This window comes from Macaca fascicularis, chromosome 6 (genome assembly GCF_037993035.2).
Source record: "Macaca fascicularis isolate 582-1 chromosome 6, T2T-MFA8v1.1".
Classification (NCBI taxonomy): Eukaryota; Metazoa; Chordata; class Mammalia; order Primates; family Cercopithecidae; genus Macaca; species Macaca fascicularis.
In genome coordinates this window covers 152348095-152373453 of record NC_088380.1, presented here as the reverse complement: position 1 = coordinate 152373453, position 25359 = coordinate 152348095, and the positions used below count along the sequence as shown (strand labels likewise).

At 39.3% G+C, this 25359-nt stretch overlaps 1 protein-coding gene across 3 annotated transcripts in view; it reads left to right on the top strand.

Annotated features, from left to right (window-relative positions):
* PRELID2 (PRELI domain containing 2) overlaps positions 1-25359 on the top strand; it is a 78993-nt gene that overhangs the window by 3984 nt on the left and 49650 nt on the right. For 2 of the 3 annotated variants that reach the window (XM_073995193.1, XM_065546916.2), the window contains exons 2-4: positions 8616-8673; positions 11820-11893; positions 13774-13934. In XM_073995193.1, the coding sequence (XP_073851294.1) occupies positions 8616-8673; positions 11820-11893; positions 13774-13934 (293 nt within the window). Of the gene's footprint in view, positions 1-8615; positions 8674-11819; positions 11894-12422; positions 12456-13773; positions 13935-25359 lie in introns of all 3 variants that reach the window. The other variant, XM_065546915.2, reaches the window with a different exon arrangement.

Sequence of the window (25359 nt, the reverse complement as noted above, 5' to 3'; positions counted from 1 at the left end):
GGTGGAAAGCAAATGAGACTATTTATGCAAATTAGAAAATGGTACTCCTTCCTCTAGGTGGGTGCAGTCCTGTGCCCATGGGTGCACTTGACGAGGAGCCCTTGTGCAGTGAGTAACATCACAACTGTGTAAGCCCTAGTTTCTCCTCTGTGAAAATGGTAATGCCACCTACCCCACCTACCTTCCAGGGTTGTTGTGAGGATATCACATGTGTTGACAGTTTGAAAAGCATAAGCTTTTTTTTATAAACCTAGGGTAGTAATAATTATCTTTTTGGCAAAATACACTTTTATTTTTCTTTCAGTCTTTATGATTTTTGTTTCAAAGGAAAGCATTTGGCAGAAGGGACAATCATCTGAGGATCCCTGGGAAGTATTTAATCTGATTTTGCACAATGGTATGTTTGAAGCTGCTTTAGCACTGAAGAAGTTCTATTTTAAATCAAATCTACTGATCTATGGCTTTTGGTTTGTTAGCAGTTGCCTTCCAAGTTATAATATACTACTGTTTTTAAAACCTGAAGAATGTTTGCTCTTCTTACATCTGCCTGTTGAATACCACAGGCAAAATATTAGCTGCATGCTTTCAAAGCTAAATGACACTGTGAAAACAAACAATATGATACCCTTTGTTCGTGAAATATAGTATTTCTCAATAAACTTCATGGAGGAATGTTATGAAACCCAAAATGGTTTATTCATTGGATGCTGAACTGTATGTATTCCAAGAACTATAGTGTCAATGCACTTGACGGTGTATTTTGGTTTCTTTCTTTGTGTGACTCTTAGCTTTCTAGCTCTCATCACTTACCACTGTTTCCTTCCTTTTACTTAAAATCATCTACAAAGAGAACACAAAGTTGCATAGACGAATGTAGCAATGTAGAAAATAGGTCTTCTTTGGAATCTCACTTAGACCTTTCTAATGGGCTTGCCTTTCGTGACCTGGATTCAGAGAACTTCTTAAATTTCATCTGCCTGAAATTTAAAGTCATTAAAAAGGATCCAGAGAGCCATTATATTGACTATGTTTTCTTGTTTGTATCTAAATGAGGCCAGAGAAGTAAAGATTTTTCTTACCTTTGCAAGGTTGATTTTCTTTTTATGCTGTGGTCAAAAGAATCATAGTGAATAGAGTATCACCTTCATAGGTGGTGATTTTTGTCATGTTTCTGATGTATCCCAAGTACCCAAAGAGATCCTGGAACATAGTAGGTACACAGCAAATCCTTGTTGAATGAATGAATGAAATAACTCTTTTGGGGATTAGCTCTGTGCAATTTTAGATTGAAGTCAGTATGGGATTCAGAAACATGTCCTTACTTTTGGTACTGTAATAAAATGGATAGATTAAAATATTAATAATTTCTTTGCTTCAACAGAATGACCCTGGGTGTTATTTATTTTGGCTGGGAGCCTGGTATGCTGAACAAAATGGTTTGAATGTTTACTCTTAAGCTCATAAAGGGGATTTATGAATGGCTATTTCCATTTAGAGTAGAAAGTTGATTGGGTAATTAATAATGTTTCCATTTCTGATCCTATCTTTTCTCCCTTGCAAATCTGACACTTACATGTGTGGAACATATCTCCTTGCAAAGCTCCAGAAATATTTGGGGGTGAACCTGCATTTCTAAAATAAACGATCTGATAAACCATAGGCCTAGTTTAACATAATGATTATTTATCTTTTGTCACATGCTGTACTAATCTTTCTTCACTTTTATCTTCCTGTCTTCAGTTCCACTAGAAGATTAGGCATGATGTACAGGAGAACGGTGCAGATGTGCAGAATGTGGGCTCTGATATCGGATGGGGTGGGGAAGACAGGGATGGAGCGCTGTTAGCCCTGTGAGCTTGGATGGATCATTTCATTTTTCTATGCCTCGATTTCCTCATCTGCAAAATGAGAATAATAATCACTATCTTCTGGAGTTGTTGGAGAAATTAAATTGGATAATGCATACAGTTACGCATAACATACCTAGCTTAATTTCAGCACACAGTAGGCTCTTTTAAAGTACTTGTTGAATAATGATAACAACAACAACAACAACAATAATTTGTTGCATTGATTTCATGAGCCTGAAAATAAAAAGCTGAGAGAAGTGGCCTCAGAAATCTTTACCAACTTAGAGTAATAAAGGGGAGAGTGAGCGTGAATAAAGATACACATTTGAATGAGGAATATTTTCTAAATGCCATTTGAATAACTGTAAAGTATACTTAGAAACTTATCTAGTGGAGATTGCTGCTTAATCAGTGTATAAAAGATAGAAGATATTGGCCAGGCATGGTGGCTAATGCCTATAATCCCAGCACTTTGCAAGGCCGAGGTGGGTTGATGAATTGAGCCCAGGAGTTCAAGACCAGCCTGGGCAACAGGGCAAAAACCCCATCTCTAACGACAACAACAACAACACTCCAAACCACACAGACACAGAAACAAACAACCCCCGCCCCCACCCAAATTAGCCGACATGGTGGCACACACATGTAGTCCTAGGTACTCGAGAGGCTGAGGTAGGAGGATCGCTTGAACCGGGTGGCAGAGGTTGCAGTGAGCTGTAATTGCATCACCACTACACTCCAGCCTGGGTGACAAAATGAGACCCAGTCTCAAAAAAAAAAAAAAAAAAAAAAAAAAAAATTTTCACGATCTAAGTACATGGACCTGTCTTCAAGGAGTTCACTGTCAGAAGGGACAGAGGAGGATGTAATAGTTTTCATGATAAGGCTTTCTCGGGGGCATATGGCAGACGTTACATTATAGTATGGGGCTAGATTTATATTTTAACTATAAATCCATGAAAGCATTTAAACTATTTAGAAATAGTTGCCTTTAAAAAACCAAGTAAATACTCTCTCTTGCACTCTCGCTTCTCTGGTGCAGCCCTTTCCCTAATGCTAGTGCAGAGTGAAGTGTCAGGAAGGCCTTGTATCTCACACAAATTCTGAACTGGTAAAGTATGAGCTTGTGAGTTTTTTTTAATTAGTCTAGGAAAATCAGATATATTATCTTCTAATCATTTTAAAATCATTGTTTAAGTATTTTTGGATTGCAGATAGATGCCAGCAATATATTTAATGCCATACCACAGTAAATCGCAAGGTAAAAACCGAAGTCTTGAAGCTTTTTAAGTTTTCAAAAGTGTTGATTCATTTGTTAGTAGCAAAACCAGCTACATTGATTTTCTACTTGCACAGTGCTAGGTATTATACTGTAATTAAATTGTTTCCTTTAATTCTTGTAACAACTCTTTGAGGTAATTATTTATTCTCACTTTACAGATGAAGAGACTAGGGCAGATTAAAATGATTTGTCGAAGCTTCTCACAGATGAGATTCCAATTCAGATCTCTTGGGCTCTAAAATTCACCATTTTCCAAAATCCTGTCTTTAATTTTGTTTTTTATTTCTTAACTTTTCCTTTAGAAACAATTTGACTTATAAACCATTTCAAAATCAATATGGCAAAACAAATAATTCCCGTATACTTTTTTCCAGCTTCCCCGAACCACAGTATAGTTTTTAAAACCAGGAAATTAACACTGATACAATGCTATTAACTAACCTATAGACCCTATTTAGATTTTGCCAATTGTCCACTGATACTGTTTTTCCAGTCTAGGATTCAGTTCAGGCCCCTACAGTGCATTTAGCTGCCAGTCTCCTGCAGTGTAGGGCAGTTCCTCAGTCTTTCCTTGCATTTCCAGACCATGGTGATTTTGAAGAGTGCTGGGCAGTTATTTGTAGCATATCTTTAGCTGCACTGGGTTTATGCATACATTTGATGTTGTGATAAGAGGATTTTCCTCTGTGTTACAATGATAAACTGTCTTTTCAAAACCTTCACTATGCCATTGCTGATTATTGGGCCATTTTTGAAAGAAAGAGGCTGATGTGCTGTTGGTTGGCCTTTGTTTGGAATCATAGCTTTTCCTGGCCAGAAGGACCTCGATGGTCACCTGGTGGTTCACCACCCTGGCCTCACAGATGGCAGCGTTGTAGTCTGCATGTCTTGGCTAATTGCCCTTTGTTCTTTCTATTTCATCATCCTATTGAAAGACCAATGAACAGCCATTCAAAATACTTTTCAACTTAATTATGTTTTGTCCTTGATCTCGTCTTGGTATAAAATCAACTTTGCTTTTCTTCTGTGATAGACTATGATGTGTGGAGCTCATAAAAGGAATTTGGCATAGCTCGTGGTGATGTTTTTCTGCTGCTAAACACCAAATCTCTTTTCAGCAGCCCCATCTCTTTGCATGTACATGTTTGGCAGCAGCCTAGATAACAGATTCCCTTAATGCTTATAACACGGGGATGTTAATATACCAGACTGACGGTAGGTCTTCTTTGCCTTCTTTGCAGGACTCTTCAGACACATCTGTCACTCACCTGCTTCCTTGTACTCTCTCGGGTAACCTCATTTGAAAATTGGTAGGCAGTGACTCCTTTGGATGTCATTGACTGTTTCTGAGAGGGGGAGAAAATGTTATAAAAAACAGGCATTGGCTTCTGAGCTTTTTGGAAAGTTGATATTTTAATAACTCTTTTAAGAGTAGGCTTTCTGAAAGCTTATGGGTTTTTTTTTTCTCTCAGCACATATGAATGCTAAATGTTATATCTTCATTAAGCTTCTCCCACAAACATATTGAATATGATTTCTGTAATTAGATGGACTCAGTTTCTTGGACTCTTACTTTTTATATGTGTGTGTTTGCTTTAATGCTTATTCCCCCCGCCCAATATTATGGAGTTCTTGGCTTATCTTTTAATATGTAAAAAATAAAGCAAGCAGATACAACAGCTTTAGGAGAGTCTACATTTTACCCTTGTTAGACTGTAACATACATATGATATATACAGTGGTATTTGCAGTAGCTTCATGGCTTGGGGAAAGGAAAATGAGTTAGTTTACATATTCTGTGAAGAAAGTAAAAATTATAAGGATATGCAAAATGAAGTCAAATATACCTTTAAAAATCCCTTAAATCATCCATAAAGTAGTATAGCATACATGGCATATGTATGCAGCCTGTGGCATCATTCTCATGCACACTGCAGTTTGTGATCACCTGAGTCAGGATCAAGAAAGACAAGGACTTTTGGCAGATATCTGGGTCTTCAGATCACATTGCTTTCATGAGAGTCTCTAGTATGAAATGGTGATTGAAGAATCCCAGTGTGACCCTGCTTGTCTGCAGGCTTTATACTATTATATTTATAGCATTAATACTTGATAGATTTTCATGCTTTGAGAAGGGCTGAATGAAATCATGTGCATGGCGGCTTCTCTAGGATAGCACCTTGCATGAACACAGTAGCTGCTTGGTAAGTCTTTGATGGGTGTGATCCTGATTTAGCTTGATCAATTCTGCAATCATACTGGATTGTGTTTGAAAAGGTGTCCAGAAAAACCTGGCCACTTGCCTCCTGTCTCCTTCCCAGGTAAGTGTTTCTGGTGTTGACCTCTGAGAAACCTTCCCTCTTTCAACTCTTTCTCGTGGGAGTTTTGGTAAATTTTCATGAATTAAAACATGAATATTCAAGTTACCACGAGATGGCGTCAGATCATTTCAAGTAACGCCAGGTAGGGGGCGCCTCAGTTCAGTAAATCTTTAAAGAGGTTGAAATACGTGCCTTTCATAATAGGGCAGTTAGCTATTGCAAATAAACCCCTACTTTCTTCTACTATTCTTCTATGGAAACTTGAGGCTCATGACTCTTCAACTCCAAAAATTATGTAAGTGTGAAGTATTTGAGTTTATAATGTTTAAGAATTTCTCTGATAACTTAGTGAAGTAATCAGAACTTGAAAAATTTGATCACCATGTCTCAAATGTGATTACATTTTCAATGTCCTTTATAGTTTAGTTGAGTCATCTTCCTACAACTTATGGTGAATGTATAATATTCAGTCAATATATATTTATGGGTATGTAATGAACAAGCTAGAACTGTAGTAAACGAGATAAGCCCATTTTACTTTAGTGAACATGTTACAATTTACACACATATAATCACAATTCAGAGGACCTGTGTGAGTCTCAAATATCTCCCTTACTTTAGGGGTACTATGTAAGCGAAAGTCTCCTTTGCTGAGGAGCAGAGTATCTAAACCTGACCCTCTGTTACGGGCATGTAACTTGGAAGGGCTGAACTTCAAGAAACAATCATTGTAGTTCCAAGCATTTTTTTTTTTATTTGAGACAGAGTCTCACTCTGTCACCCAGGCTGGAGTGCAGTGGCATGATCTCGGCTCACTGCAACCTCCGCCTCCCAGGTTCAAGCAATTCTCCTGCCTCAGCCTCCTGAGTATCTGGGACCACAGGTGTGCACCACCACATCTGGCTAATTTTTGTATTTTTAGTAGAGACAGGGTTTCACTATTTTGGGCAGGCTGGTCTCAAACTCCTAACCTCAAGTGATCCACCCGCCTCAGCCTCCCAAAGTGCTGGGATTACAGGCATCAGCCTCCATGCCCAGCCAAGCATTTTTTTTTTCCCTAGGGCTAAAATGAATGAATGAATGAATATATAAATAAATAGATTTTTTTTTTTTTTTTTTTTTTTTGTGATGGAGTCTCGCTCTGTGGCCCAGACTGGAGTGCCATGGCACAATCTTTGTTCACTGCAAGCTCCACCTCCTGGGTTCAGGCCATTCTCCTGCCTCAGCCTCCTGAGTAGCTAGGACTACAGGTGCCTGCCACTGTGCCCGGCTAATTTTTGGTATTTTTTAGTAGAGACGGGGTTTCACCATGTTAGCCAGGATGGTCTCGATCTCCTGATCTCATGATCTGCCAGCCTCGGCCTCCCAAAGGGCTGGGATTACAGGCGTGAGCCACTGCGCCCGGCCATAAATAGATTTTTAAAAACCAAGTTTTTCATCAGTTAACAAGATTGCAGTTTCCAGGATGGAAGTGTGAATAACAGAGTTTACCAACATGGAACATGAAGAGATATTGAGGTTGCCAAAAGCTGAGCCACTGCTCTCTTAATAGATTGGTTTCTGACTGAAGGCAGGCTCATTTTCCAAATTGATCCCTGAGGTCATTGAGGTTTATATTCCAAATTGTTTATTCAGAAAATATTGACTGAGTGCTTTCTATGTGCCAGGCATTACGTTGGCTGGTAGAGATATAGGAGTAACTGAAATAGACAGTATTCCTGCCGTCAGAGAGCCTGTGTTCTAATCTACTGTCTTTTTGGGTCATAGATATCTTTAAGAATGTGTTAAAATGTGAACTCCTTTCCCTGAAAAATCCGTTAATAAATCAATATCTCTCTCTCACACACACACACACACACACACACACACACACACACACCTGCTGTGGGTGGAGACCCACAGTCAGAGTTTTGTGTTTCACTTCCTAGGGTTCAGAAAACTTAAAGCTCAAGTTTGCAAAGTGAGGGGACTTTCTTTTTTCTCCCATCAAGCTGCCTGCTGCTCTTGCCTTCTGCTCAACACTTTGTGATGTCATGGATAAGACTTCTTGCTAATTTTCTTTTCAGATTTGATCACATGATACATCGGTAAACCTCAGGGAAAAGAGTCCAAGGGGGCTTAGTAGGCTCGGGTCAGCAGCTACCTTGTCCTGTGGCTTCTAGGAGGTCACTTCTGCTCCCAGTGTCTCTCTTTTCACATCTGAGTAATGGAAAGGATTGTGTTAGGTGAACTTTTAGGCGATTTAGTGGTAGGTTTGGTGGGCAGGCTTTGTAGGCTGGCAGAAAGTATCAGGGGGTAAATTATGTTACCCCCAGATATACTATTCATTAGCTGGACAATTTGAACAAATTATTTAATTTATCTAAGCCTTATTTTTCATATATGAAGTGGAAAAAGTAACACCTTATAGAATGGTTTTGTGAATTAACTGAGCTAATGTATCTAAAGTATGTAAATTGCCTAAGACAAAAGCAGTGGCTATTATCAACCTTGTCACAGCCAAATTGCTTTTCAGGGGAATTAAATCAGCATGTTAAATATTTATTGAGCATTTACTATGTGCCTAGCAAAGCATACTTCTATGATTATCCTACTGTGATGCTAACCCAGCCACCAGACAATGATATTAGACCATAGTGAAGAGGTCCACTCTATATTAAACAGGCCTGGTTTAATTCCCTGGCTCCACCAGGAGCCAGCTGGGTGACCCTAAACAATCCAGTCTTCATTCAGTTTCCATATCTGAAAGATGAGGATGATGATATCACATAAATCAGTTATAACAGAGAGGCTGTTGGATTTAGACAAGATTGTACAAGGAAAGCATTTAGTACAGTGCCTAACTCAAAGAACACTCTTGATTTATGTTAGGCTGGTTCAATATTAATACTATTATTATTTACTGATTAGCTTAACCTCATCCCCCTCAGGGCTAGGTTGGATCTAAAGAAGGTTTTCCCCAGATTTCGTGTAAGTCGAGATGATGATAGCATCTCACTTATCTAGGGCCAAGTTATAAAATTAGGATCCATGATTCAAAACTGGGCTTTGTTTAGAAGTTTCTTGGAAAATATTTACTAGTCCTGCAAACAGCTGTGGTTACTACTAAATAATTCACCTTGGTAGATTAATGGTAATTCTTTTTTATGTGTTTTTGTTTAGTACCCCAACCCCATGGATAAAAATGTCCTCTCTGTAAAAATCACGGAGGAAAAAAGAGGTAAGTTCTCTGTACAGTTTTTTTTCAGTAATGACCGTTAAATGATAGTGATTTTTGTAAAGATGTGTGTATGTGTGTGTGTGGCCTATTAGGTTTTTAAAAAAATTGTTCACCTACAGTCCCTTTCCATTATTAGTTGTTAAACAGGTATATTTCTGTACTTGAGGTGACTTAGAAAGGTGTGGCAGGTAGAGCACCAGGATTTACGATAGTAAAAGGCCTGCTGATGCTTTTTGTCACTTTCTAACTAATAATTGATGACAACATTGAGCTATATATAACTGTAACCGCTAACATTTTTGAGCCCTTAATATGTGCCAGGTACTCTTACTTTTATTAATTCATTTAATCTTCAGAACAATGTGTGGGATAGGTATTAGACTGCTCATTTAATGCATGGAGAAACTGAGATACAGATAAGTTAAGTGACTTGCTCAAGGTCACATGGCTGTAGCCTATTATATCATTTTGTAGATAGCAAAATGCATATGATTAAATATGAGATGTGACCATAAAGTGATTGCTTATGGAATCCCAACTACTTGGCAATGTGGTTTAGCATTGACTAAATCAGGAGTTGACAAGCTATGGCTCGCGCTGTCTGTTTTAGTAAATAAAGTTTGATTGGAACATACTCACATTTGTTTACATGTCATCTATGGCTGCTTCCTCACTATAATAGCAGAGTTGAGCAGTTGCCACAGAGACTTTATTGCCCACAAAACTTAAATTATTTAACATCTGATTCTTCACAGAAAATGTTTACTGATTCCTGGTCTAGAGCATAGGAAGCTCTTCTCTTCTGTGTTATCCCTATCTCCACAAAAACCATTATCAGTGTCAGTGTTTAAACCTGAGAACTGGGCAAAGCAGGAAGCTGTGACGATGCACATAGTCAATGTACAAAGCTTTGGAGACACTGGGGCCTAGGTCCAGCATGCCCTTTAGCCTTCTTAGGAATCATGAGATGCTACTGTTTGTTGTGTGACTCTGGAGCCCTCTCTGTGCTTGGCAAACATAACTGCCTTTTGCTTGTATATGCATTTTCTGTACTTGTATAACCATATAGATGTATTAAAAATATTTTCTCATGTACCTGCAGTGTGGGAAAAACTTGTTATTTGTCATCAGACAAACTGGATTTCAAATCTTGGTTTCATTACTACCTTGGTGACCTTTTTGGAGCCTCAGTTTCTTCATCTGTCAAATGGGAAAATAATCTTGTTTTTAGGTTGTTACGAAGACCAAATGAGAGAACACTGTGCATATTCTAAATTGAAATGTTAATTATAATTTCTATCATTGTCAGGGGCATCTTTGCCGTTGGGAGTGGCTAATCCATTTCGAGTATTTGTGAAGCAAGCACTAGATGAGATGGCCAAAGGGAGGGCCAGTGGGCAGAGGGGTTGGCACCCTATCAACAGCTTCTGGGCAGTCAGGGTTTTTGCATGAAGGGTTGGGACTACTATAGCTAGAGCTTTGAGAAAACCTGTAACAGAGTGGCTAAGTCACAGTGATTCACAAAGCAGAAGACTGCACTTCAGAGTTTATTCTTTTCTCTGCCTCTGCCTTTCTTTTTCTTAACATTGTTTTTTACATCCCTGGTTTAATTCTGGAAACTTCATCGCAGACCAAAATGGTTGCAGTCCTAGTGTTACAGTAGGTAGCTAGTCAAGTATGAGCAGGATAGAAGAGGGCTTACACACACACACACACAGAGAAGAGGGCTTACACACACATACACAAGAGAGCTTACACACACATAGAAGAGGACTTACACATACACACACAGAAGAGAGCTTACACACACACACAGAAGAGAGTTTACACACACATACACACAGAAGAGAGCTTACACACACACACACAGAAGAGAGTTTACACACATATACACACAGAAGAGAGCTTACACACACACAGAAGAGGGCTTACACATTTATACGCACACACAGAAGAGGACTTACACACACATACACACACACGTAAGAGAGCTTACACACACACACACACACACGCACCCACCCAGGAGTGTTGGGTGACCATCAGGTGATGGTCAGGCAGTTGTTAACTGTCTCACTAAAGTAATAATTGGTCACAGTTGGCATCAGGCAAAGGCACGCTCCTAATAGATAGAAAACACCTGAAACTGATGATCAGCAGCTTCCTGATAAGATCTCAGGATTTGGGAGAAGTGATGTAAGACCCCGGACGTATGCCAACGCGTAAAACCCCAAGTCAAAAGGTCAGACCACACACTTGCCTTTCAGGTTGCCCGCTTGGCTGTCTTCCAAGTGTCCTTTCCTTCCTTTCATTCCCATTCTAAAGGAACCAGAATAGCTTTTTCCTGTTTAGGAAGGTTTATAAAAAGAATAGGAATAGCCATTTCCTATTCTTTTTAATAAACGTTCACTCCTGCTCTAAAACTTGTCTTGGTCCCTCCTTCTGCCTGATGCCCCTCAGTCGAATTCCTTCTTCTGAGGAGGCCAGAATTGAGGTTGCTGCAGACGCGTACAAATTTGCTGCCGGTAACAACAGGAAGTCTACTCCCTTATGAGAGATAAATGTGGCTGGTAAAATGAGTTATAGGTTTAAATTTTGTAGCCAGATATCTGTGCTTGAAAGTTAGGTACAGAAAGTAGCAGCATCAGGTTCTCCCCCTTTTTGTTGAAACATTCTCTTTGGAGTTGAGCAGGAGTCCCACTGGTCATCGTCATTGGGGCACTGACACGGATAGTCCAGAGCAGTGAATGGTTGTGATTATTTCATCCTTGACACTGGAATGTGCGTTCTGAGTTACTGTTGTACCCTTATTCCTTCATCACAGATAAGGAATATCTGATTTGGCCCAGGAAAGTGTCAGGGAAACTGAATTTTGAATTAAACATTTTCTGTAGGAATTCTGCAAATAGAAAATTGAGATTGACTTTAAAAGATTTATTGCGGGAGGCTGAGGCAGGAGAATCGCTTGAACCCTGGAGGTGGAAGTTGCAGTGAGCCGAGACCATGCCATTGCACTCCAGCCTGGGTGTCTCAAAAAAGAAAAAACCAAAAAACAAAAAACAACAAAACCCCCCCCAAGATTTATTGACACTAAGAAAAGAACACATTTCCTTAATTTTTTGTGTATAAAAATTTTTCTTTTTTAGATGAATCAACAGGGGTCATCTACAGAAAGAGGATTGCAATCTGTCAGAATGTGGTTCCAGAAATTTTAAGGAAGGTAAGTTCATTTTAAAGTTTAATCACAGTTGTTGTAACATTGAGTTTTTTTTAATAGTCATGAAAAGGAACAGCATTTTCTGATGTAAAGGAGCATTAGAAACTTCCTCTTCCTTTTACTTCACAGCCTTCTGAGGAAGAAAGCTCTTTCTTATCCAACCTCAGTTTTAGCAGATGCCACTGGAGATACTTTGTCTCTCTGTCTTGTGAAGGACTCTTAATGGACATAGAGATGTTGTGCAATTACTTTAAAGATACTTTTGGCATTTTGCATGAAGTGACTAGTCTTTTCATGATTAGAAATGACTCTTAGGTGAGAATGATCAGAAATGGGAAGATTGTAAATATTTAGTCTCATCTTTAATAAGAAAGAGAAAAACTTCAGTTTCTAATTCACTATCAGAGATAACAGCTATTTACCAGAGAATAATGTTCTCCACGCCCTCTGTTAAGTCTTTATGTGTATTTCTCTAAAGTAATATCATTGATGATGAAATCTTCATGATAGCAAATGTTTTCTCTCTTTGAAGAAGAGCACTCTGGTGATTCTTTGTTGGAAAAAGGTGAGTGGAAATTTTTAATCACATTGCTTGAACTATAGAGGGATTTTCAGTGGGAGTCCTTTTAGAGCTATGAGGAAGTCAGAGGAAAGCATCTGGATATGCCCTTTCAAACAGGTCTCAGAGGGTAGTTTCAACCTGAGAGAGATTCTGTGTGTGATGTTGTGTTAGTCCATTCTCAGGCTGCTAATAAAGACATACCTGAGACTGGGTAATTTAATAAAAGAGTTTTAATGGATTCACAGTTTCACATGGCTGGGGAGGCCTCACAATCATGGTGGAAGGTGAAGGAGGAGCCAAGGCACATCTTACGTGGCAGCAGGCAAGAGAGTGTGTGCATGGGAACTGCCCTTTATAAAACCATCAGATCTCGTGAGACTTATTCACTGTCATGAGAACAGCACGGGAAAACCCGCCCCCATGATTCAGTTACCTCCCACTGAGTCTCTCCCATGACATGTGGGGATTATGGGAGCTACAATTCAAGATGAGATTTGGGAGGGGACACAGCCAAACCATATCAAATGTGGAACCCAGCTTGGATCCTGCCGACTAGCTTGCAAATTAAATTGCTGTGTTGTAGGTGGAACAAATGGCAGCTTCCATCACTTCCTTATCATGAATTAAAAGACTGTCACATTCTTCAGTGTAATAAAACTGATATGACAATGAAAATTAACTTTCTTTTTTCCAGATGGTAAAACTTGTTGCACTGTAGCAGCAAATTATTACTGGCTTTTTCCAGAGTGTGTACCCTGCCTTTGCCCTCTATACTCACTCTGAATCTATTATTTAAAAAGGCATTCAACTTTGTCTTGTATCTCAATTCTTAAATAATTTAAGGACACCTCTGACTTGTACAATTCTGCCTTTGTAGTTTTCCATGTCTTCACCTAGGAAACCATACATTTCTACGTATTGGACAGAGTTTAAAATGAACAAAATATTTTACCTGATATTGTTCTGCATGTAAGCCTGTAAGTGGGCTCGATTAGAATCCATCAATTTAAGAAGGCCATAACCAGCCTTAGAGGAGATGCGAAGGAGGCTGATAATTTGCTTAGTGTTTAGCAGTTAGGGAAATTAGGCCAGGGACTGTATAGCCTACATAAATCCTGGGTCATTTGCATGTCCTCACCAGCACTTAGTAAGGTCATAGTATGTTTGATTATCAAAAACGTACAGCCACTGGTGAGCCATCATCCATATATCAGGATTACTTGTCCTCTTGGTTATCCAAGACTGAGAGTAACTCTGGATGTGGTCATTATGTAGCCTGCTCTTCCTAAATTGAGAAAGCCATTCTCTTTCTGTTGGGCAGGTGAGCATTTTGAAAGTACCTAATATCCAATTAGAAGAGGAGTCATGGCTCAATCCTCGGGAAAGAAACATGGCTATACGGAGTCACTGCCTTACGTGGACACAATACGCATCCATGAAGGAAGAGTCTGTCTTCCGGGAAAGTATGGAAAACCCAAATTGGTAAGACTCGTGTGTGTGTGTGTGTGTGTGTGTGTGTGTGTGTGTGTGTGTGTTTTGGATGCAGGGATGGACACATGAGTACATACATTCAAAATCTATGGTTCTATACTTATGACCTTTGTTTATAACTCATATGAATTCCACATTATTAATTTTTTAATCACAGTAATTAATGAATTTTTTGGAGGGGGATCAGGAAATGATAGAGTTCAACTCCCATCTGACCATCCCTCCCAATCCTGGTGTCTTTTTCACCCTCTCGAGAAGTAGTGTGTGTTATCAGTTTGCTGAATATTCTTCCGGACCTTAAAGAGATACCTTTAGATACTTACATATATACTCATAGAGTCTGTATAGTGTGATTTTGTATACATTTTTAAACATATATTATAAATTATTTTGTAAATTGTGAGTTTGTAAATTGTGTACTTTTTTTTTACTTAATGGAATGTTTCTGAGCTTAAACCATGTGATATATAAATATATATATAAACAAATATATATAAATATATACATAAATATATAAATATATATATAGCTTATTCCTTTATTGCATATAATTCAATCCTGTGACTGTATGACATTTTATATAGCTACTACTTTTTTGATAGAGAGATGGTATCTAAGTTCTTTTTTTTACAAACAATACTATAATATTTGTGAAGCGTATGTTCCTTGTATGTGATCCTTTATGTTATGTATGAGTTGTTTATCTAAAGTAGATTTTTTTTTTTTTAAATGCAGTCACGCTCTGTCACCTAGGCGGGAGTGCAGTGGCATGATCATGGCTCATTGCAACCTCAACCTCTTGGGCTCAAGTGATCCTCCCACCTCAGTCTCCTGAGAAGCAGGGACTACAGGCATGTGTCACCATGCCTAGTTAATTAAACAAATTTGTTTTGTAGACATGGGGTCTCACTCTGTTGCCCAGGCTGGTCTCAAACTCCTGGGCTCAAGTGATTCTCCTACATCAGCTTCCTAAAGTGCTAGGATTCCAGGCGTGATCCACTGTGCCTGGCCTAAAGTAGAATTTTTAAATATCAGGTTTATTGAGATATTATATGCATACAATAAAACTTACTTTTCTTAGTGTATAGTTCTTTAAGTTTTGACAACATATAGTTGTGCCACCACTGCCACAATTAAACTATAGAACATTTTAGATAGGTTTAAAACCATTAATATTATAAGACCAATCAATGGGGAAAGAATATTTCTTTCAACAAATGGTGCTGGGATAACTGGATATCCACATATGAAAGAATGAAGTTAGATTCCCTACCTCGTGTAGAATACAAAACTAATGCAAAATAGATCAAATACCTAAATGAAAGAGTTAAAACTATAAGACACTTAGAAGAAAACATAGGTATAAATCTTTGTGATCTTGGGTTAGGTAGTAATTTATTAGATATGATAGCAAAAATTTAAGCAGCAAGATTAAAAATAGATAAAATTGACTTCATCAATTAGAAACTTTTGTGTTTCAAGGGACACTGTCAAGAAGGTGAAAAACAGGCTTGGCGCGGTGGCTCATGCCTGTAATCTTAGCGCTTTGGGAGGCCAAGGCAGCCCGATCAATTGAGGCCAGGAGTTCGAGACCAGCCTAGTCACATGACAAAATCCCATCTCTACTAAAAATACAATTAGCTGAGTGTGGTGGCGCACGCCTATGATCTCAGCTACATGGGTGGCTGAGGCACAAGAATAACTTGAACCCAGGAGACGAAGGTTTCAGTGAGCCAGGATCACACCACTGCACTCTAACCTGGGCAACAGAGTGAGACTCTGTCTTGAAAAAAAAAAAAAAAAAAAAAGACACACAATAACAAGTGTTGGTTGTGGATATGTGGAGAAATTAGAACTCTTACATGTTTCTTATGGGAATATAAAATGGTGCAGCTGCTTTGGAGAACAGTTTTTCAGATCTTCAAAAAGTTAAACATAGAATTACCATTTGACCCAGCAATTTCACGCCTAGGTACTTCAAGAGAAATGAGAAAATATATGTCCACACAGAATCTTGTACAAAACTTTCATAGCAGTATTATAATAGCCAGAATGTAGAAACAAGCCAATGTCCATCAACTGATAAATATATAGCCCAATGTAATATATTCACAAAATGGAATATTATTTAGCCATAAAAAGGAATGGAGTGCTGATTCATGGTTAAACATGGACAAATTTTGAAAATACGCAAAATGAAAGAAGGCAGTTACAAAAGGCCACGTATTGTATGGGTCCATTTATTTGAAAAGTCCAGAATGTGTAAATCCATAATGACAGAATGTAGATTATTGGTTGCCATGGGTTAGGGAGAAAGGAGAGTGATGAGTGACTGCCAGTGGGTATGGAGTTTCTGTTTTGGGGTGATGAAAATGTCCTGGAATTAGTGTTGATGATTGCAGAACTCTACGAATATACTAAACCTCACTGAATTGTGTACCTTAAAAGGATGAATTTTATGGTAAGTGAATTATATCTCAATACAGAAAACTATATAGCTGATTCTCAGAACATGCATACTTTTATTAGTTTATGTAGTGTTTTAGTTTGGGATGCTATAACAAGAATACCATGAACTGGGTGGCTTACACAGTAAACGTTAATTTCTCACAGGCCTGGAGGCTGGTAAATCCACCGTCTAAGCACTGGCCTTTCCAGTGTCTGGTGAAGGCCATATTTTTGGTTTGCAGATGCTGCCTCCTCATCATTGCCTCACATGGTGGATAAAGTGAGTTCTAGTCTTGGTTTCTTTTTATACGGACATCAGTCCCATCATGCAGTCTCTAACTCATGACCTCATGAAAACCTAACTACCTCCCAAAGACTCAGTCTCCTAGTACCATCCCATTGTAGGTTAAAGTTTCAACACATGAATTGGGGGTGGCGGGGGAGGGTACCGACATGCAGTCATAACATACAGATTCTGCCACATTGCCTTCCAATGTGTTAATATGCACATTTTACACTGATCAACAACACATGAGAGGGCTCATTCCCTTACAACATTGTCAGCACTTATTCACATGCTTTTTAACTTTTGCCAGTATAATGGGTGAAAGATGATTAATTTTTTTGAGACATGTTTAAAAATAAGCAAAATATAAGCACTAAATGTTAACAGTGATTTTTGCTGTGAACGGTTGTTGCTGTGAACTGGATAATTATCTGTGTTTTTTGTTATTGTTCTATGTGGTTTGAATTTTTTATTATATACTTATCATTTTATGGAAACAGTAAAGCCCTCAAGCCCAAACAACTATAAACCAAAAATCTAAAATCCATTCTTAAGCCCAAACACTTGTCCAAATCATTACTGCTCTCCATAACTTTGGTCCTGTAGTGATAATTCTAGGATGCTGCAGCAGCCCGCTGAGTGGGTGTGAAAGCCATGTCTTATTAGCATCAGAGGTGGGCTTGCTCTGAACCACCCACTATTTTTTCTGTCTTAGTCTCTCTCATGACAAGAGTTTCACATAGGGCATAGATGTTTGGGATTAAGTGTGAAGGCTGTGGCCAGAAAATAGAGCTTCTTTCTTTGTATGAAGAAATAGCAAAAGGATGGAATTGGCTGATTTTGTGCAAAAAAATCATTTCATCTACTTTGTTTTAGCCTTAATTTTTGTGCATATTTGAGCTATTAGCTAGTCTTAAAAGGTGAACTAAACCTTCATCTGTGATATGTAAAATGACAATTAACTCTGAAAGGGAGGATATCCTTTAAGAACAATTTTTCTTTGTGTGTTTTTCAAAAAGTATTTTAAAATAGTCACTCTGATTCTAGAAACAATAATGCATGTGTCTTGTAAAAATATTAACGAATTCTGAGAAAAAAAGGAAATATTATCATACCTGGAGATACTGTCTGTTTACATGATTTTCTTGGTCCATTCCTAATTGATACTTAGATTGGTTTTGCTTTTACAAACAGTGTTGTGATGAAAATCTCTATGATTACATATTTTCCCACTTATTCAATTACCATTTAAGGTAGATTGAGCAAAGTGAGATTTCTTGGTCAAAGGTTATATGCATTTTATATTTTGGAACATATGACCAGACTCCTGTATAAGAAGGTTTGACCAGTTATATGTTTTTTTTTTTTTTAAATTTCTTTGGTTTGTTATGTTCCAGTCCTCTCCAAAACACTACCTTTTCTATCATTGACACAGAGGGCTAACACTTATTGATGCCTACTATGTCAAAGTCAAAGCTATATCCTTCATGTGCATTCTTTTGAGGCTTAGGTTAAATAACTTTCCCAGGGTGATACAGTCAGTAGATTGCTAAACCAAGATACAAATGCAGGTATCGTAGACTCCACCTTGAGCACGGTGGTGAGGCAGGAATACGAACATTTGCAAAGGATGGGTTTATCTTGTTCTGTAGAGTGCTTTGGATCCCAGGTATGAAGGATGGGTTTTGTCCCTTCAGCAACAAGCAGTCACACAAAGGTTTCTGAGTAGGGGCTGATATGCTGAAAACTGGGATCCACATTCTAGAGAACTTATGTTTCCTTAGCTCTTGACATGCATTTAGAAAGGCATTTAGGCAGACATTCTAAATAAATAGGTAATGGCATGGGATGGGGGCATCCAAGAAAGATTCATTATTACTTTAATTTCTTCCCTTTGCTAAGGAAATATGAGAGTAATGGCTAGCTACTGCACCCAGAATAGGGACAATTGTTTTTTAAAGGGAATAAAAAAGCTGTCAGGGCTACTAAGTGTAAAATTAGACTTTCAAGCTGTGTGTTGGTTAGCAGGTGTGGGTGTGTGACTAGAAACCAGATGTCACTCTGTCCCTGTGCATGGCCTGTTGGCTCAATTCAGAGATGGGCTCAAAACAAGTTGCCTTTAGAAACTAAGCCTTGCTCTATGTCCTCTTTACATAGTTCTGATTTTGGCTTCCCACTGACATCTCTACAGTTGTGGCACCTTCTTGGGTGAGAGAACTACATTGGACTTTCCCCCATCTGTACTGTCACACAACAGGATAGCTCTAATATGCTTTCTTCCTTCACTAATTCTATATGACATTGTCTTCCTGTAGTTTTTATGGAATGGAATTTCTATTCTCTCTGTAATAGGTATGGGAAGATAGGGTGATGTCCTGTTTCTCACTCATCTGACTCTCCCAGAACCCAGGTTGGCACTCCATGCCTCAGAGAAGCCCTCCTGTACTTACTTTATCCCTCCTCCTGTATCAGTTAGGCTGCCTTGTGCTGCAAATAGCAGAAACCCTGACTCAGACAATACCAGCCATCCCTTACATGTGTTAACTATGTGCAGGCTCTGCTTTAAGTACTCAGTGTACATATGTATATGTGTGTGTGTATATGTGTGTCTATATTTAATCCTCATAATAACCATGTGAGGTTGGAACTATTATCTTTGTTTTACAGACTGAGGCTAGAGATGTCAAGTAACTTGTTCGAGGTAAGATGACCAGTAAGTGGCAGCACCAGATTCAAACATGGGCTGTTTGGCTTTCGAATCTAAGCGGTTGGCAGTGACACTGCCCTTCCTCTCACTAAGGAACTGCATTATCTCATACCCAAGTGGGCAGTATTTCCATAGCTCTTATTCTTTTGGCTCTACCTTTGTATGTCAACTTTTTTTTTTTTCAAGTTTGGATTCCTCATGACTATCAACAGCATCTAGAATCAGCACACTAATTTGTCCACATTTAGTGAGAGAAAGAGCTATGTCGAGGAGGGAACCTGTCTCCTAGCCGTGAGGAAAAAAGCCCTTCCCCTGATGCTGATTGAGTCAACTTAGGACACCTGCTCCCCCAGATCGATCAGCGTGTTCAGAGGAATGATATGGTTGTATTGGCAGATCCAGTCAAGATCTGCTCTTGGAGCAGGGGGTGAGGTCGTCTCCCTCTGAAGCACATGGGCTGCATGGGGGTGAGTAGACAACTGAACAGAAATAACTGGGGCATAGTAGAAGGGGACTCTGCACACATTTTTTCCTCTTCATGTTTTCTTGGCATCACGTTGCCCGTTGTCTTTATTTTGCTTTGGAGGTAATGGAGACTCACTACTGCAGATTATTACAGGGATATTTCTGTACCAGTGATCAGGCCTCCTGAGGGATAGGAACCAGGAATTGGAAAGCCAGCAAGACCTAAGGCAGCCTCATAGTCTCTTATTTTTCTATGTCTGACTACTTTGTCTAGTAATTTACTTATCTGCTTTATTTACACGGCCAACCTGACTCCCTCCAGGCCTGCACAGGGTCTCTCCTGTCATGTCCTATGCCACAGTAACTGAGTAGGCTTCTGTGTTCAGAATCCTACCACTGGGCCAGGCGTGGCTCCATACCTATGATCCCCGAACTATGGGAGGCCAAAGTGGAAGGATCTTGTGGCCAGGAGTTGGAGACCAGCCTGGCGACATACCAAGACCTTGTCTCTACAAATAATAAAGTAATTAGCCGAGTGTGGTGCCAGATGCCCGTGGTCCTAGCTACTCAGGAGGCTGAGGTGGGAGGATCGCTTGAGCCTGGGTGGTCAAGGCTATAGTAAGCTGTGATCCTGCCATTTAATTCCAACCTGGGCAACAGAGCAAGACCCCTGATATAGTTTCGCTGTGTCCCCACCCAAATCTCATCTTGAGTTGTAGCTCACACAATTCCCATATGTCGTGGGAAGGACCCAGTGGGAAGTAATTAAATCATGGGGGCAGGTCTTTCCCGTGCTGTTCTTGTGATAGTGAATAAGTCTCACGAGATCAGATGGTTTTATAAAGGGGAGTTCCCCTGCACAAGTGGTGTTTTTTTTTGTTTGTTTGTTTTTTGCCTGCTGCCATGTAAGACATGCCTTTTGCTTTCCCCCATGATTGTGAGGCCTCCTCAGCCTTGTGGAAGTGTGAGTCCATTAAACCTCTTTCCTTTATAAATTACCCAGTCTCAGGTATGTCTCTATTAGCAGCATGAAAATGGACTAATACAACCTCCGTCTCAAACAAAAAAAGAGGAAAAAGAAGAATTCTGCCTGTGAAACTGTAACTATGTGCCCTTGTACAATTTGTGTCACTTCTCTACTCCTCAGTTTCTTCATCGATATGATGGGGATGATAACCCTTTCCCAGAGGGTGGTTGTATGAATTAAATGAAGTCGTACCTAGAGAAAGCTTAAAATAGTGCCAGCCCGTAGTGGTCAGCAGATATTAGTGTTTTGTATTATTACTTTTACAATTGTTATTTTCATAATCCTAAAAATTCTGATAACTTTTGATTCTAATTCTCAGTGTGTATTTAGTATAGAAACAGTGTTTGTAATGATTTACTGTTACACTGCAGAAATATGTTCATGTTGGGCTTTGCATTCCCTCAGTACTCATCTTTGGGGCTACAAGTGCCTCACTTTGAGAGGCATGGGACTGGGAACCTTGTATTTTAGTTCCAGAGTGAAATTTAAGCTCTGGAGAGAATAGTATTCAGGCTCAATGCAAGCAATTGGCATGGACTGAATCTGCTCACATTTCTGGTTTTCTTCTAGGTTCATGCAATGATCTTGGCAGTTGTAGATTCAGGGGCATCACATAGGGTCCTCTGATGCACTGCTTGAATGTGTAGAATGAGAGATGCCATGCTCGTGCTCTGTTTTGCATTAAGACACTTGGGCCAAATCAGAAAAAAGATAAGTGAATCTTAATCTGAAAAGAGGAAAAAATTAAAGTCAGCTTTTGTGGGAATATGCTTTATTATGTAGAGCAGGACGCAGGCATTTACTTTGAAAATGGAGAATGAAGTGTATTATTTTAGACTTTTCAGAAGGAAGAAAAAGTCATGATTTTTACCCTCCAAAGCCTTATGTTCTGAGATAGGTTTGTTAATTTCTTATCATTTTGTGTTTGTGTCTGTTCTTTAAAATATATTTATTTGTTAGTTTCTGGTTCTTATTTATTACCCTTTTCCTTTTAATAGGTGTTTGTTATACCATGTGGGAATATAATTGACATGCATTTGATTTGGTTTTAGTAATTGACATTTGCTTTATCCAAGTACTACAATGTAATTCTGAAAGATAATCACCCTGTAAAAGTATTTTCTTTGGCTTTACTCTTTCAGCATATGTGTTTTTATGCTAAGTAAAAACTTTCTGGTATCTTCAAGTTACTACTATCAGTGGGAACCTATTCTATTCATGATGTTGTGGAACTGGGTTTTTCCTCAAATGTAACAAGATTATTCTTCTACATTCAACACAGCATCTCAATGGCCATGTCTGTAGCTTTCCACGTCTAAAAGCTTCTGCTAATCCTCTGATGCTTATTTTTGACAATAAAAATGCCCAGCCAGGCCAGGCACGGAGACTCACGCCTGTAATCCCAGCACGCTGGGAGGCCGGGAAAGGTGGAAAAGCAAAAGCTCTCCCAGGGCCCTGCATAGGCCCATGGACAGGTTGGAGGCTGGCTTTTTGTCTCCAGGTACTTATAGCGTCATTGCATGAAAACCATTTTAGGACCCCGTTTGGCCCACCCTCTCCTGGGCACAGTGGTTGGGCATAGCTGGGCCATGGCAGTGTGTCAAGACTTGATGAAGGGGCAGGGCACAGCTGGCTCATGCCTGTAATCCCAGCACTTTGGGAGGCTGAGGCAGGCGGATTGCTTGAGCCCAGGAGTTCCAGACCAGCCTGGGCAACATGGAGAAACCCTGTCTGTACTAAAAATACAAAAATTAACTGGGCGTGGTGGTGTATGCCTGTGGTCCTAACAACTGGAGGGGCTGACTGAGGTGGGAGAATTACTTAAGCCTGGGAGACGGAGATTGCAGTGAATCAAGATTGCGCCACTGCATACTCCAGCCTAGGTGACAGAGTAAGACCATGTCTCAAAAAAAAAAAAAAAAAGGTCAGCTTAGCAAAATGTGTGCTAATCATTTGAATATATCCCTCATGGAATATAGTAAAAAACAAGTCAAAATCAAACTTAAACACAGCATTACATTAATGAGATGAGAAACTGTTCTTTTTTTTTCTTTTTTTTTTTAGACAGGGTCTCCTTCTGTTGCCCAGGCTGGAGTGCAGTAATACAGTCACAGCTCACTGCAGCCTTAAACTTCGGGGCTCAAGCAATTGTCCCACCTCAGCCTCTGAGTAGCTGAGATATAGGTGTGTGCTATAATGCCTGGCTAATTTTCTTTTTCTTTTTTGTAGAGACAGGGTGTCACTGTGTTGTCCAGCTGGTCTTGAACTCCTGGCCTCAAGTGACCCTCTTGCCTTGACCTCCCAAAGTGCTGGGATTACAGGCGTGAGTCCCTGCGCCTGACTGCAGCTCTTGTTAGGTCAATACATTTTCATTACTACTGAAATTACTCATGAATCTTCTTCACTGTGTAATAGATATGTATATAACTTTTTGAATGTTTTATTTTTGAATTTCTGGATTAAAACGTCCTAAGTCTCAAGTGTTCATCTGCAAAATCACAAATAATATAATTTGCATGTGCTGAGAGGTAATTGGACATATTTTTTGGTGTCCATTGTTTCACCCTGCTCTGGAGTCTTTTTAGTTTTTTTTCCATGAGTGAATTCGGTAGTCTGGTGACTTCTGTGTGTTTTTAAGATTAGTAGTGGCATTTTTGATTGACCTCCAGACCTGCTTTTACTGAAGTATTAAAATACTCTGGCTCTGCTGACTTAGGAATTATTTCTAAGCCCAGTCCTGGAGCTAAAGGGCTTGAGGGTGTAGTTAACTAATAGCCTGAATAAATACTACGGTATTCGTCCCAAAACATGACTCCCTCTGCTCATATTGACCTTGATTTCCAGTGCACCAGCGGATAATCAAACAATTAGCAGAAAGCACCACCAATTGTGAAAAGCCAAGCAGTAAAGGCTTTTCTATACAAATATAATCATCTGGGCTGGAGCTTTATTTTTGGCTTAATAAGACTGCCCTCCAAAAGATACTCATTTGCCATTTGATGTTTGTGTTCATATAATCAGAGTCTCCTCTGGTTTTTTTTATCCTGTACTAATTGTTTTGTGGTGGCTGTGCACTGAGGTCACAGTTTACCACTGTATCCCACGTATTTAGCACAGTGCTTGGCTCACAGAAGATACTTCATCACCATTTGTCTAATGAATGATGAATGAAAGTCTGCTAAAGGGGATGCAGATAGTACTTGTGGGCTGAAATGAGAATGGCAGGGAGGGTTGTGGGTGGGAAAGGGAAAGAGAAGGAATTTGCTGCAGGGCAAGTTCAAACTGGGGAAGCCCAGTAGGATTTGGTAGGAAATGACACGTAGAGAGAATCTGTGCATTGAGCCAGTAATCTGGGAGCTTCTCTTCTTGTTTCTGCTTGGTCATTTTATGTGCTCTTTGACTCTGGGAAAAGGGATAAAGCTAGCCTGAGCTCCCTCACAGAGTGAAGTGAAGACTTAATAAGATAAAAAGTAGACATGCTATGCACATTTATAAAGCACCGAATAAATATAAGTTGTTGGAACTAATGGGATTAAATGTTGTTTTCAAGGTGTGGTGACTGTTTAAAGTTACTAATTTTGAAAATTAAAGTAAGCTGTTTTATTGAAAAGGGAAGTGATAATTGAGCTAGAAACAATGATGTTTAGCCAAGAGAGCATTCAATGACAAAAGTAGGAGCTTTTGAGATACAGTCCAACACTGCCTACAACATTTCAGTCTATGGCAGACTGCATATATTAAGGTGGTACCGTAAGATTATATTGGAGCTGAAAAAGTCCTAGTAGTAGTAACATCACAGTCATCTTAATATCATAGCATGATGCATTACTCATGTGTTTGTTGTGATGGCAGTATAAACAAACCTACTGTGCTGCCAGTTGTATAAAAGTGTAGTATATACAACACATAATACTTGATAATGGTGTATTAGTACATAATACTTGACAGTGGTATATTAGTCCTTTTTTATACTTCTATAAAGAAATAACTGAGACGGGGTAGTTTATAAAGGAAAGAGGTTTAGTTGACTCACAGTTCTACATGGCTAGGGAGGCCTCAGGAGACTTACAATTATGGCAGAAGGTGAAGAAGAAGCAAGCACCTTCTTCACAAGATGGCAGGAGAGAGAGAGAGTGCAGGGGAAACTGCCATCAGATCTCATGAGAACTCTCTCACTGTCAGGAGAACAGCATGGGGGAAACTACCCCCATGATCCAATCACCTCCCATCAGGTCCCTCCCTTGACATGTGGGAATTACAATTTGAGATGAGATTTGGTGGGGACACAGAGCCAAACCATATAAATGGTAATAAATGACTGTGTTACTGGTTTATGTAATTACAATATTGTTTATTGTTGTTTTAAAGTGTACTCCTTGTAAAATATTTTAAAAAGGTAACTGTAAAACAGTCTTAGGCAAGTACTTCAAGTGGTATTCTAGAAAGCATTGTTATCACAGGAGATGACAGCTTCACATGTGTT